Source organism: Micropterus salmoides, unplaced genomic scaffold (genome assembly GCF_014851395.1).
Source record: "Micropterus salmoides isolate LMB-PRFRI ecotype aquatic unplaced genomic scaffold, ASM1485139v1 Ms_hic_scaffold_7, whole genome shotgun sequence".
Taxonomy (NCBI): Eukaryota; Metazoa; Chordata; class Actinopteri; order Centrarchiformes; family Centrarchidae; genus Micropterus; species Micropterus salmoides.
Genome location: NW_024044459.1, coordinates 10008261 through 10022364, shown reverse-complemented (window position 1 = coordinate 10022364; position 14104 = coordinate 10008261). Strand labels below are relative to the sequence as shown.

Sequence of the window (14104 nt, the reverse complement as noted above, 5' to 3'; positions counted from 1 at the left end):
GATGACTTTGGTTATTTGGATGACTGTCCCCCTCCCCCCACACCCTTGCCCCCTCCTTGCAGCCTGTAAATAATGTTTGTCACAAGATCCCAGAGAAATGAATAGCTGCTGTTTGAGTTGAACCAAACTGCCATATTTCTTGAAAAAGTACTACGTTTTGCGATATTTAAAAGAAAGTGCTACTTTTCCAAATGGCAAAAATTCTTATTTTGGAGCAGAACTATTCACATTTCAAGTCACTACTTCACCTAGTGGGACAACAGTGTCTCTCCTTGGGTCCTTCAATCAGTTTAAGCAATCAGTGTTGTTTTTTTATTTTCCTTTTTTCCGTTTTTCTCGGGCACTGCCAAGCGAGTAATTAGACGGGGAAAATAGTGGCTCAGAGGAACAGCAGCAGATCCTTTTCCTCCCAGCTGTCATCTAGAACCCTCTCCCCTTTTAACGACTCCATATCAAACCATCATATTTAATAAGGCCGCTGTAAATACTTCCCTCTTCGACTCCTCAGATTGAAGTTTCACCCAACATCAAATGAAAGGTTCAAGTGTCCTATATTGCAGTTAATATGCTTCTTTTACCGACTGTGTACTGGGATTTGCATAGTTTGTCCTTTGTTGATTTATTGAATCATAGCGGATAGTGCAGCTCCATGACAGTGGGCTCACACAGGCCTCTTTATATGATAATGCAGGATCCCCGAGGTTTTTAATAGAACTGAAAAATGTAATAGTCTTGCATAATTTTCCCATAAAGACTGACAAAGCTGCCGTTTATCCCTCCTGTACTCCTCGCCGTTGATATTCGGCGCTCTCCTTTAGCCGCCAGGCTCCGATCATGAGTGAGACATTTTTCAGGTGTTGCGCCCTAATCTGTTTTCTAAACTTGACAGAGCTGATAACAGCCAGGACTTGATGTATTTATTCTGGGCCCTCAAGCAGTAATGTACCCATTTCATTTTTTTCTCATCCTCCAGATATTAAAGCGATCGTGCACAGAGATCCTGAGTGTGGAGCCCTCCACTATCTGTGTGAACGGTGAGTGGATCCTCCTGCTACAGACAGTCTCGAGAGCTGCACACAGGTTCATTCTCCGCAGGGATCCCTCTTTTTACTGCTTGCTTGCCAAACTTGTGCCATATTTTCAGGAGGAATTGGAAAGATGTCTCAGTTTTAAGCAGCGGTGATGTAACAAGTCTGCTTAGAGACAAAGAGCATATCACAGTTGGTAGTTGAAAATCATCTGACAGCACTTAGGCCGTAATAGGGCACTCAAACTCCCCACGGAACACCAGAGAATTTAAATGGATTTTGTAGATGTTTCTTAAACAATGGATGGTAAGAGATGGGGAGCAGGGAGGCTCATTAAGGTCCTGAAAAGAGAACTTAATTTACAAGAAATAATTAAAGAAGTATTGATAATCACACGGCTATAAGAGGACACTGATACTCTACACAGATCCCCAGAAAATTGAAATGATTTCAGATTCTGTCGCTGTTTAGCCCTTTAACTCCCAACCCTTTGGGGGACGGTCCACTTAAACTTTTTTGACTAGTGCTCCTTTAAATGAAGCAGTGTCTTAACTGTGCCCCGTGAGCATTCAAAGATTGAAGTTATCCAACTCAGACTGTTACATTTGAAGGAGTTTTAGAGAAAGTATCCATTATTTCATGAGGGGAAAAAAGCAAAAGTCAGAAAAAAATGTGGGTAACAGAAATGTAGTTTTTCTGTAATATCCCTTTAATCATCTTGTCACCCTGATTTATCGGCCTCATTGAGGAGATTGCAGAGTCAGGGTCTCTGCAGATGATTGAAAGAGATTAGTTTTGCTTATAGCCTATACATAGTTTTCTCCTTTAAGAGGAACCTTCGTCATATCAGCAAGTGACAACATGTTCGCCTGATGTCAGATTATGTCAGGATACTGTTGTTGTGCAGTGGTAATACAGGAGAAATCCCAGAGTTAGACAAGAAGGAGCTATGTGTAGGTTCCTCCTCCCAGTCTTATCTCCTGTTTGTTTACATTCTACAGAGTCTTTTGACATCGTCCTCAGAGGGAATGGCTTCACCATCGGCCGCAGCAATGAAGGCGTCATCTGCAGCTTCATAGTCAACCAGCAAACCTTCAGTAAGTAGTGGAAATCACAGGTAGTGGATACATTCCATATGGTCATATCATATCTGGTCTCTTGACCATGGGGCTCAACTAAGATCATTTCTTTGGCTGAATTCAAACTGCAGCTTAAAATGTTCCTTTGGCACAGCTCTGGCTAATTATTTTTATTTTTATTATTTTCTAATTGCCATGAACAGCAAAAAAAAAAAGTACTTCCTGTCTGGCACTCACCATATGCTCTAAATCGGTATCTCAAAGCATGCACCCAGTAGCGCTAATTAAAGTAGACAAACTGGATTTTTTGAGTGTTGTTTTCTCAATAAATAAATAACAAATCTTACACTAGGCAAGGCCAGCATTAGCATGGAGGACAGAAAAAGACAATAAAGTAAGGGAAGAAAAAAAGCCAACTTACTGGTATTTGTGGAGATGCCTAAATTTGAGCTGAATTAAGACCTTAAGTTAAAGTTTTCTTAAGATTTTGTGTCTATTTATTTAGGAGCACGTTATCTTTTTCACCAGAAAAGATCCACATTGTCCTTGCACAATGCCACACATTAGTTACACAGCTGATCGTCACGCATGGCCTACGGATCGCCCACAGCCATGATAACTTTGTCTGCAGGAACTAAGATTCATTGATACTAAATTTTCCAACAACAAATTCATCGATGTGTTTCCAATATTGAGCATTACCCAAACATTCGTGAGAGCTCTCATGTGGACGTTTTCTGCAGAATTTCTGAAGGGGATTACCCACATTTCATACTGTCCTAATCTTAGAAACAGGGGAAGTTTGCGTGTACACAGCAGCACAAGCACCGTGTCATTTTTCTATGTCTACATCATCATGTGCTCTGCCTCTGTCCAGGTAATGTCATTTACACAAAGCTCTGTTTCATTCCACATCCAGTATTCGGAGCCGTTGCAACCTTTTTGACTCATCATGTATGTGGTTCAGAGCTGAGGGCCGAAGCCTTACTAGCTTTTTCTGAAGATTTCAACCACATGGGTCACGGTCCAAAGCTGCACCTTCGCGTTCACACCTAAAAATAATTAGCCATCTTTAGCTTTCAGCCCATTAGTTGCACTTACGATGGTCAGTGCAGCCACAAAGACAATAATGAAGGAAAATTCTATGTGTCTCAGCACAAATCTCAGCAAACTGTCCCTGTGAAGGTATACATGGAAGTCTGTCCCTCAAATGTAACTGAAGATTTCCCTGGAGCAGAGGTTCCCAAAGTGGCTCCTTGGGGTGCCTTGAGGTCGGGCCACGGCTGCTGCAGGATTTATCATATCGTTTTTATTGCACTTTATGCCCATTTTGTGGACATAGAGTACGTCGCATCTCTTGCACCAATCTTATAACTTGACACATCCTCTTATTTAACTTGCTGCCATGTGAACTGCTGGTGAGCATTCAGAGGAAGGACATGGTAAAACAAATCCCTGTCCCGACATATCTGTTATCGCATAGCAGCTCCCTATCTATATGATCTAAATTCAACAGAAGAAAGCGGGCTATGTAGGTCACTGTACTCCTTATTTTGAGCTTGCAGTCTGTTCTGTGGAGAAATCCTTTTTCAGGAAGCAGGAACGGGATTTGGCACCAAAAGCCAATCTTTTCAGGCTCTCATTTGGCCGTTGGATCCGTGGGATCGACGACTGCCAATGACAACACTTCTCTCCTTGACAAGTTATTTTTGATTTTCAACATTTCAACTTGACTAAAGCATATTTTTTTCCTTTTAAAAAAGAACTTCACTCCGAATCAGGAAGTGGCCATTAGCAGATGTCTTCCTGTTAGTCCTTTCTCAGTTTAGGCTGTCTCACATTCGCCCACTTGGGGCTATTTATTCCCTTATTGGCTTTTGCATGTGTTCAGCCCAGACCTTTTTAACAGTGGGGCACCTTATAATTATGGACAGGCATCATTGCAACTATGGGACACACACACCACATATGTGGAACAGATGCTACAGTCTTCTCCATCACCAAACCAGTTGGAGCCGCGAGCAGGCAAGCAGGAAAAAAAAAAACAATCAATATTATGAACGACCTCCATGGCGGAAGATGGTTCAGGCCTCTGTCAACCTGTGCTGATGAACACACACACACACACATCATAATCCATACTGTTCACAATATATCTCATCTTAATATCTTTATTTCATATAAAAGGATGTTTATTAGGGTTTAAATATTTCAAAATAAACAACATTTTTGCCTGTTGGGATTACCAATCTTGGCTGCCCAGTATCTTGGAACTTTTAATATATAGCCTATGAAATGTTAATGGAAAGTTTTTTTTTTTAGTGTTTAATGCTGATGTCATTACAATGTATACCCTAACTTTCTGAAGACAAGCTTGTATACAGAGAAATAAAATGATAGCAAGAGTTTGAGTCATCCAAGGAGTCCATTTAACACAGTTTTGTCATTTGTTTTTTAACAGATCATAAGCCGAGTGCTGTGCGTAATGATTATCTGCTCTGTCCTGCGCCGAAGCTCTATGAAGTTGGACAGTAAGTAACCTGTGGGGTTTTGAACAATCATGCGGTCTACTGCTGATGTGGGGCATGTTTCTCCATCACCATTGCCACAGAATAAAGCACCGTTTATTTTCTTATCAGATTTAATTCAATCTTTGAATTTATTTCATTCAACATTAATTCAGTTGTATTAATTACATCAGTTCTTTATTTAAAGGCAGCAGTGTTTTTGTATTGTGTTGTTTCTCCGCCTTAAATATGCAGATGACACTGCTTTGATGAGTCTTAGAAAATGTCCTCCGTGTCCTGCTTTTCCACCCTGACATGTTTTAAATGTTCTCCAGTTTTTGTCATGGACGTGGAGAGAAACGGTGGGAAGACAGTTTTTTCTGGGTTTGAAAGTTAATAATAATTGATAATTATAGTTGTGTCTAGAACCCCATAGACACAAAAAGGATTTTCGAACTGATCACCAGATGTTATGTCAAGATCAACGTCAGGTCTTAGTGTTTGTTTTTTAGCTGCATTTAAAACTCAGGGAGTTATCTCAGTAGAAAAGGGCTGTGAATCCTGTCTTTCTTCTTCTTCTGTAAACCCGGACACACACCGATAACTTCCCCTTTCTTACATTCCACAACATCAGGACTCTTTCAAAACAATTTTATTTCCCCTTTTCTTCAGGCATTTTGTTGTTTTTGTGCAGCTCTCCTCTGTGTGTTTAGTTTTAGAGTCCAGGTTTTATTATGTCTCTTATATTTAGCTAAGATGTTTCAGTCGTTCCTTGCTTTCTCGTCATTTTACTTGCAGTATTTATTTTTTCTGCTCCTTTTTCCATTCCTTTTTGGTGCAAATAAACAACTCCTAAATCTATAAATCAGCTTTATGTTAAAGCAGTAGATGAAGGGATGAAGAGTTTGGTGTAGCGTAAAGTCACAGTAAACATTGTACATGTAACCTGACAGAAAAACACCCTATACATACAACCCACAAAGATTTATGTGAAAACAGTGTAAATATATTCCCGGCTGCATAGCGATTGTTTGATTTTAACGTCATCTCTTATAATCCCAAACCATAACAGATGATCACTAAGGCATGCTAGATGGAACAACAGATTTTAATGTCCTCGAAGACTGCAATCCAATCAAAAATGTATGATTACGAGTGCCGTTGGCTCCTGATGGTCCTTCAGCTCTAAAAAAGATTACTTATCATATGATGGTGACAGTGCTGTAACTACTCCAAATCAACTTTAACCTCACCTCCAGATAATCCTCTCATTTTAATGCCCAAACTGCTCATGATAACATGTTTTTCTGCCAGAAGGTGACCGTTCTTAAAGATGAACGTGAGTTTTTGAAGGGATAAAAAAACATGAAGTTAGACGTGAGTTTCTGTTTTCAGTTCTACTTGTTTGTTTTCTCGTTAGCAGGACATCGCAAAACTTTTCAAAGTGTGTTTAATACACAAATCATATAATGGCTTGAACTACAACAAACCTTTCAACACTGAATACGTTTTACATCGATTCAGTATTGACACAAAGGACACATACATGTAAGCACACAAAACTACAGGTCTGCAAATTAGCTTCAGCTGCAAGTCCATTACATATCTGTGCTCCATTTTATTTGCACGTCTACCTGTTCTGTCCCTGGTCAATCAACAGATAAGGACGTTAGGCTATGGTCAAATTAATAGTGTAGATCTGGATTGTCTTAAAGGATTTCTTAATATTACAAGAAACTTGAAATGAGAATGCACACATTATAAGATGCAGAGTAGTTTTCTGCTAACAAAAGCTTGTGCAGCTTCGACGCAGGTACGTGCTCTTTCTGATTTTTCTTATTTATTTTTTATTGTTTGTACAGCAGGTCACTGCTTCTGTTTCTTCAGCTGCTGGAAATTCTAGATTTTACACTTTTTCCAGCTGGCGTCACTTTCAGTCATGTAGGAAATTCACACAGTGGGACTGCAATTTCTTGATTTTCCGGACTTATTAATGAAGAAAGTGACGAAAAAAACATTTTAAATACAACCGGTTGCTTTATCCAGATTTTCCCTCTTCATGAAAGCTAAAGAAAACTGGATGTCTTTCAACCAGTTGACCAAGTACGCAAGAAAGAGATGAACTTGAATGACAGCATCTGTAAACCACAGACCTACAGCGCCTGCTTACGACCTTAGCTGATACTGATGCTATGTGCCCGCCATTTGCAAAAGGCCTGCTTAATTAACTCTTGGCTGCCGATGGTGACCCATTAAGTAGTTAGCTGGTACGGGCGGTGAGTAAACACATCTGCTGAAGGGGCTTTAAAAGGATGTGCGACAGATGTAGCCCTTCCCTTTTCCACGCTCCCCATTTAAATAATTCACCATGCACTGACAATCTCCGCACCCAGGACCACCTGCATGGAACGGCAGAGCCTGGAAACTTCCGTCTCTGTCCATCTGTCTGCTTCTGCTCCATCACCGCTCCCGGCGCACAGGGCGCTCCGTTAACACGGCTCTACACAGCCGAATAGGAATCGCCTTTTTGTTACACATTCCACCTCCCTGTTTCCCCTTTTCAGCCTTGTTGTGTTACACGTGAGGACCTGTCCTCAGCGAACACTACCTGAATTTCTGTCTTGACCTCGCAGAAATGGATTGCTTGGGAACATATTTCAGAGACAGCAGTCGCTCGATTTGAGGTGCTCAGCCGCAGCTTCCTGACCCACTGGGAACTCTGCGCAGGCGGATCCACATCCAGCCTCAGTGTCCAGGAATCACAGTGTCCTCAGTTGGTCACCGAGCTGTGTAGGAGCACTCAGGGTAGAGGCATCATCTGTGCTGACAGCTGCGGCATCAGGCTTGAAACAGTGGCATCTGGTGACACCCTTCCTTCCCTCCCGACCCGTTTGCCTCCTTCCTCCCCCCTCTGTATAGCCCTATTAGGAGACCCAGCATTTCCTGCTGGGATGCCAATTGAGAGGTTAAGTGTCTGCACTCCTGCAGCAGCATGTCCTCACCTGGTGTTTTTACAGTAATGTTGGAGGACAAAAAAATAACTGAGGGGGAAGTCGACACCCGTTTTACAAAGCAGGTACAGTAGCTAATGTAGCTAACACTTGTCAATAATTAAACAAGCTGTCCCAGGACTGCGGCATCACTTCACCTGCTCCAGTGGGAGTATGAAGATGTTTATGATGGAACAGTCCTGCTATTTTACTGTGCTCCATGTTGGGGCACGGACATGTTGGATGAACATTGAATTGTTGTCACATGATGAAGCTGGAGCCCGCTCTCTTTGATTCGACGATGCAAGGTGCAACATGTCAGCATCAGATCTTTAAAGGTCAGATGGTTTCAAACTCTTCTATACTGGAAAACAAAAATAAGAAATTACATGCGCTTGATCCTAAGTGACGTTCTTAAAGCCCAGCATTTTTTTGTAGTTCAACTAAAGTGCAAAATTTGTTTTTTTTGTAATACTGAGCATAAGTTTTAGTTGGAAAAATATCATAATCTGATACCAACATTTCTCAAATGTACAGGATCTGTGTTATACTGGTGTTGGGACTTCAGTTTGCTTGTTTTAATCTTTTGACTAAAAAGCACGTTGACTTTACACCAGTGGTCGCCAATGTTTTTAGCTTGTGACCTCTTCAAATGACTCAATATCTAGGTCTGACCTATCGTCACAGGTAATGCCCTCACCAAAGATTGTACAGTTTTTCTCCAAATTTTATTTCGAAGGGTTTTAAAAGGCCTGAATGTACCCAGAATTTCAAAAGACAAAAGTAAAGACTAAGCTCTGGAAAAATAAACTGAATTTTGTGTAACACTTCCCTTTCTCATCCCTTTTAATCATTTTGTAATTTATCTTGAGACCCACTGAAACACTGCTTTACACTAATCATTTTGGATGCTGCTGGGTTTTGATTGTTCAGTGCAGACACTGGTATGATCTGAAAATTTATTAATTTGTGCAATTTGTGCATCGTGTGATCTTCTGCAGCGAACACAAAAATAAAATAATAAGACTCGGTGTTTACTGTTAATTGATACAGCAATGAATAGAAGCAAATTGCTCCCTGGATTTTTAAGAAAACTAGATCCAAAAATCAAAAACTGTGGGCTGTGTATTGGAAAACGGTCCAAATAAATTGAAAGATTTGTAGTTGAATGGTTGTACTTGCGCAAGATACTGGTATGGTCCGTTAAGCTGCCATGCCAGAAAACCATCACTTTATTTCACTGCTGTACCGCCAGTCAGTTTTAGAGTGCATGTCACTCTTTCCAAATGGTGGACGTCTCACTCTGGAGCACAACTTCTCATCTGGTCCCCAGGCTTCACGAGGCGATCCCTCTTGTCAGCCGAGTTTCCTCTCCTCCGTCAGAACTTCTGCCACACAAATTCACGCAGAGAGATGACTCCTGGATGCCAAGTGACAGGCCTCGCATATGCTCTACTGTGAATTATTCAGCCTCCTCAATTTTCACATCTTTAAGGGAAGTTTGAAAGCCATTAGCGTCACCATTGTCAGTCAGTCCAGCTGTATCGCATCACCAAAGCTTAGTGTCACAGCGGGAGTACTTTCTGACAGATTACAGCGAGCCCGGGGACAAAGTTTTTTCCAATGTGGTGCAAGAGATCCGCAGCGGGAAGAAGCCCTATGCCATTCAACTGGTGTCCCTGGGAGCCTGTGTTTGCTTTCTACCCATATTTTGACTGATCCCTCGGCCCCGTGACAATCTGCCCTCTCATCTCCCATTTATTCAAACATAACCGTCGACCCACCAAGCAGCTGCAGCTCTCTCCTCCGTGTCACTCGCTGGCTTTCACCGTGGAAAAGTTAAATGACATGGTTTTAAATTATTCATCTGGCTCTTTTTTTAAAGTCGCAGTTGCTTTTTTTTTTTTTTTTTTTTTTCATTCTTTTTAACAGTTTTGTCTCCTCTATATTTTGTGTTTTGCTCGGTGTTGCTTGTGTTAACATTCAGTAATGGCCACTGCAAAGAATGAGGAGAACAAACTTATCTGTCGAGGTTTTATTTTTGGTTAAGCAATAAATCATTTTGTGTTCACTTTCCAGAGCACAAGGTGACATCTTCCTTTTTTTTTTTTGTCCATCCAACAGCCCCAAATCCAAAGCTTTGTAATTTACAATAATGTAAAACAGAGCAAATCAAAAAATACTCACATTTGAGAAATTGGGGGTATTTTTCTTGATAAATGACTTTCTGAAGAGTGACTTATCGACTGACTAATGATTTCAGCACTAATTGCGAGACTGTGGTACAGAATAACCACTTCACTAAATCTTGTCACCCAATTACTAATCGTTCTTTTGTTAATATTCCTGGAAATAAAAGGGTGAAAAAGGGAAGAGCTTATTTGACTTATGCCTCTGTGCTGGAGCAGATTCTGCCTACTCAACAGTAACTCGGAAAATTAGCAGTCAGTGTCTCAGGGAGGGAGAAAAAAGGCCTCGCCGACTGTGTTTGGGTTGTGGTGCGTTAAGGATGTCCAGCGATGTCAGGCGAGGGAGGTGTGGAGGGCGGGCGTTTGTCAGTGTAACTCGCTTGGGAGCTTTTCTCCTTCACACGCCGGGGTCCACACCTCCACCTTGATTAACAACCTGCCCACCATTATCACGGATTGAGGGTGTCAGCTAAATTAGCCTCTCCCCTCACCCATTCAGCGCAAGCACTTAGTTAACATGCAAGGACCTGTAACGGCTTCGCTGAGCTGCAGAGGCGTGCAGCCTTTCAGTGATCCACAATCGGACACAAAGGGATGTTTTCTGAAAGAAGCAAACACTCGAAGTTAAGAGTTCTCGAATCTTTTAGATTGTTTGTTTGTTTTTGATTCATTTGTTGGGTGTTTATGCAGTCATGATTAAGAAGAGTAGGGAGCACGAACGTGTCTTCTTGCGTGCCCTGTGATTGGCCAGTGTCAAGTTCCATTAATTGTATTTTAAATATTTAGCGTGGGTAAATTAGGAAAGGTGCAAAGGAGTCAGTTCAGAATATTTAGAATACACTGCATAGTAATGGACACATGGTCTGGTTGCTCATCTGTTCTGAACCACAGGAGAATTGGTGGCCCAAGGCACTGCCTCAGGCAAAATCCAAAGCAAAGCAAAGAGCTTTCTTGTTATTATTCCACAGCACCAGTTTTTATGCAGGCCTCCCCTGTACGCTACCACACACTCACAGCTGGCCCCTCACACACAATACCGCTCTGCGTATTTCTTTCTCTCCTCTTTTTTTGTGTTGGAGGGAGGATTTCAGGCGTTACACTCGTTCCATATCCTGAATTCTCATTAAACCTGCTGTAATTGGATTGGGTGTAATAGACATATGGAAATTGCGGTGCCGTTCATCATTAGGGTTTTAATTGCGGCCATTTTCTGCGCATTTTTCCGTCTAAATAAGTCTTATGAGTTCACAAGCCTTGTTACTGCTAGTCAGGTTACTTCATCCCCACACGCTGATGGCTGTGATAATGAGAGGATTTCCTCCCTCTGACTGTGACCGTGTAGTTTGCATCCATTGTGTTCTTTCCCGAGCGATGTGCTAATGTAAAGGCGGGACTTGTTTCTCATTTTTAGACAGGATTTGCTTGTGAAATAATACAATTTAGCTTTTTATTCTATCACTGGAAGTCATAAGAGATGTTTTATAGAACCCTACAGGCATATGACCTTTGAGGAAAATACTGATATTGTAATGGAAAAAAAAGTAAATCTAATTCCAATACATCAACCTCTTAACACTCAGTGTTTGTAGCTAGTTTCTTCTTGTTTTTTACCCAAAACTTCATATTTTGGTAGTAAAAGAGTCATGACAAAGGTATATACTGAAAGACAAAACCGGGAAATTCCTTTTTCCGTACAAATTATTTATTTATTTATTTTAATTAATCAATCTATGAGACAACCCTTTATACCTTACCTCCACCAATTATTGTGTCTTTCAGTGCAGATAAAAACACCCAGTAACCCTGTACTATCAAAGATGACAGTAATAGCAAAACTTTTTCACTGTAATCTCTACTTGCATATCTTCACACCTGGACACCTATAGGAGGAGACTAACAGTGGTTTTCAGTTCACTTAGTATATTGGATATGCTTAATTGAACATATTATTGTGACACTAAAACACTGACTCTTTTCTTTACAGGACTATGGATGTCCTTATCAGCCTAAACAACGGCACGTCCTTTATCTCCAGCGCCTACACAATCAGTGCTTCCACATGTGTGAGTCTGAATTACCTCCATATATGAAACAAAATGAAAGCATCTGGAAATATACTGAGCTCTGATCTTCTTTCTTGTTATCCCCACCTGTGCATATAGCATGCTTTATGCTTTAAAGCTCTCTTTAACCTTCTCTCACACCTCTCTTTCTTAACCCGAGTCTGATTTCCTCACTTAATGTTTCAGTTAGTGTTGCTCATATTGTGGTTTAAGTATGTGATAGTCACAATTTTCCTGTCCTTATACAACTTCTAGAACTGCCTCTTCCTCTCTTCCATGTTCCTCATATGATGAGATCAGTTTTTGTTCCTTTTATTCTCATGCAAACAATATGGATTGAAACTAAAGGCAAGGTAAAACACCTGCAATAAAATAATAATTTTTATATAATAATAATAAAGGCAAATAAACCTTAAGTATAGTATAGTAAAATAATCCGGATCATTTAGTTACCTCTACATGTCTACATATCATATCCTTATTAAAAAGTATTTTTATTTATTTTTGGCCTAATGGATGACTTTGGCCAATTAGCATCCCGTGACGATGAGTTGATCTGTGTGGTCAAAATCAAGCCATTGCAGGGGTTTAGCTCTTGTCTCATCTTTGCACTCTACTACGTATTTGTCCAGCCAGTGAATTTCCAGACCTTTGTTTACTATCCAGTAGCAAAAAAGCAGTGATTTGATTCTCGTTTTTGTCTTTGTATTTAAAACCAAAATGTATTTTTAAGAGAAATGAGATAAGTTTAGAATAAACTGATTATTTATTATCATTTTCTCCTCCAGTCAGATGGTTTTGCAGTGGCGATAGTCTTCTTGGTGCTGCTGATCCTCGTAGCTCTGGCCCTCATGTGGTGGTTCTGGCCGCTTTGCTGTACAGTGGTGAGTGTTGCTGCACTGCTCCTAACCGACTCTGAACATTTCAACTTCAACCTGAGCTGATGATCCATTTTCTCTGGGTTTGTATGAAAGATAACGGCAGCAATTTCTGTGCTGGCAAAACATAACAAGTAACTCGTATGTTGCCTGTTTTGCCTTGTAGTATTAATTTTGTTTAAATAATCTGTTAAATTAAGAGCAAAGGTCAGTTTTTATAGCAGTTGAAAACATCCTGTTGCTGCAAATGGAGCAAATCAAATTTATAGTTGGCGACATGGTCCAAAGCCTGTGAAGTTTATCCTCACTTTGAAAGCCCAAAGCTGTAACCATAAACCAGTGATAACCAGCAGGCCACTCATACACAGCAAGCAATGTTCACCAGCCAGCTCTGAAGGGCGTTCAACATTTGTTCAACCCCGTCACCTCTCGTTTACCTCATTTGTCCGCGTTGGCTTAGCAACACCGCAGAGGAAGGACCTCAAACAGGAAGTGAAGAGCCCACATCCTGCAGATTGGCGGCTGATGGCTGCTTGTGATCACACACGAGTTCTGAGAAGAGATGAAGTCACTTTATGTGAACAAACTATGTTAAAAACAAAACAAGCGATAGATTAGTAGGAGAAGGATGTGAGTGGCAGATTGCATGGATCTCTGTTTGCCCAGGACTAACATTAGGCCTACCTGGGGATTGAAGTGATTAATAATAATCACAGAGATTGTTTATGATTTAATCACAGTTGAATCTGCCATGTCCATTCGCCAGCTTAAACTACTTATTCTGTTTTGGTAAACACACAACAGTTCTTAATTACTAATCCTGTTAATCAGAGTGGTTCTTTTCAGATGCACTTTGTTTTGGGTCCTTGGTTTGATTTTCCTCCTGCTCCTCCTTCTCCTAATAATAATATTATTATTATTATTATTTTTATTTATTTATTTTATTTATTTATTCATTCATTCATTTATTTGCTAACTCCATCCCTCATCAAGAATGGAGCCAGTAAATCTGGAGAGGGCAGTGAATGTGTGTTTTGCTTTGCTGAATCAGAGTTGATTGTCGCACACTGTCTGTACTCACTTTAAAGTTTCTGGACTACACGGGGGTAGATGTAATAAATACATGTTTTCAGGGCCTTTAAACTATGAAAGCCAGTGAAAAAGGGCCAGCATTGTCTTAAAGAAATCTGTATATCTGCATCCAGATCTGCAAAACACAAATGAACATAAATGCATTTATAGGAAAACCTAGTGTGTTATTATAATTAGGTGAGCCATGGAATTTAGCACCAATATGGCAGAAGGGACAAAACGTGCCTTATAGTCCCAGTGCTGTTTGACTAAAGTCATTCCTAATTGATTAGAACTGT

The 14104-nt window shown here is 40.5% G+C and overlaps 1 protein-coding gene across 1 annotated transcript in view; it reads left to right on the top strand.

The window, feature by feature from the left end:
- The window catches only part of antxr2a (ANTXR cell adhesion molecule 2a), a 78077-nt gene that overhangs the window by 15255 nt on the left and 48718 nt on the right, over window positions 1-14104 (top strand). Inside the window, exons 8-12 of the mRNA XM_038703123.1 lie at window positions 974-1034; window positions 2030-2125; window positions 4569-4638; window positions 11778-11856; window positions 12645-12740. Of these exons, the coding sequence (XP_038559051.1) occupies window positions 974-1034; window positions 2030-2125; window positions 4569-4638; window positions 11778-11856; window positions 12645-12740 (402 nt within the window). The remainder of the gene's footprint in view (window positions 1-973; window positions 1035-2029; window positions 2126-4568; window positions 4639-11777; window positions 11857-12644; window positions 12741-14104) is intronic.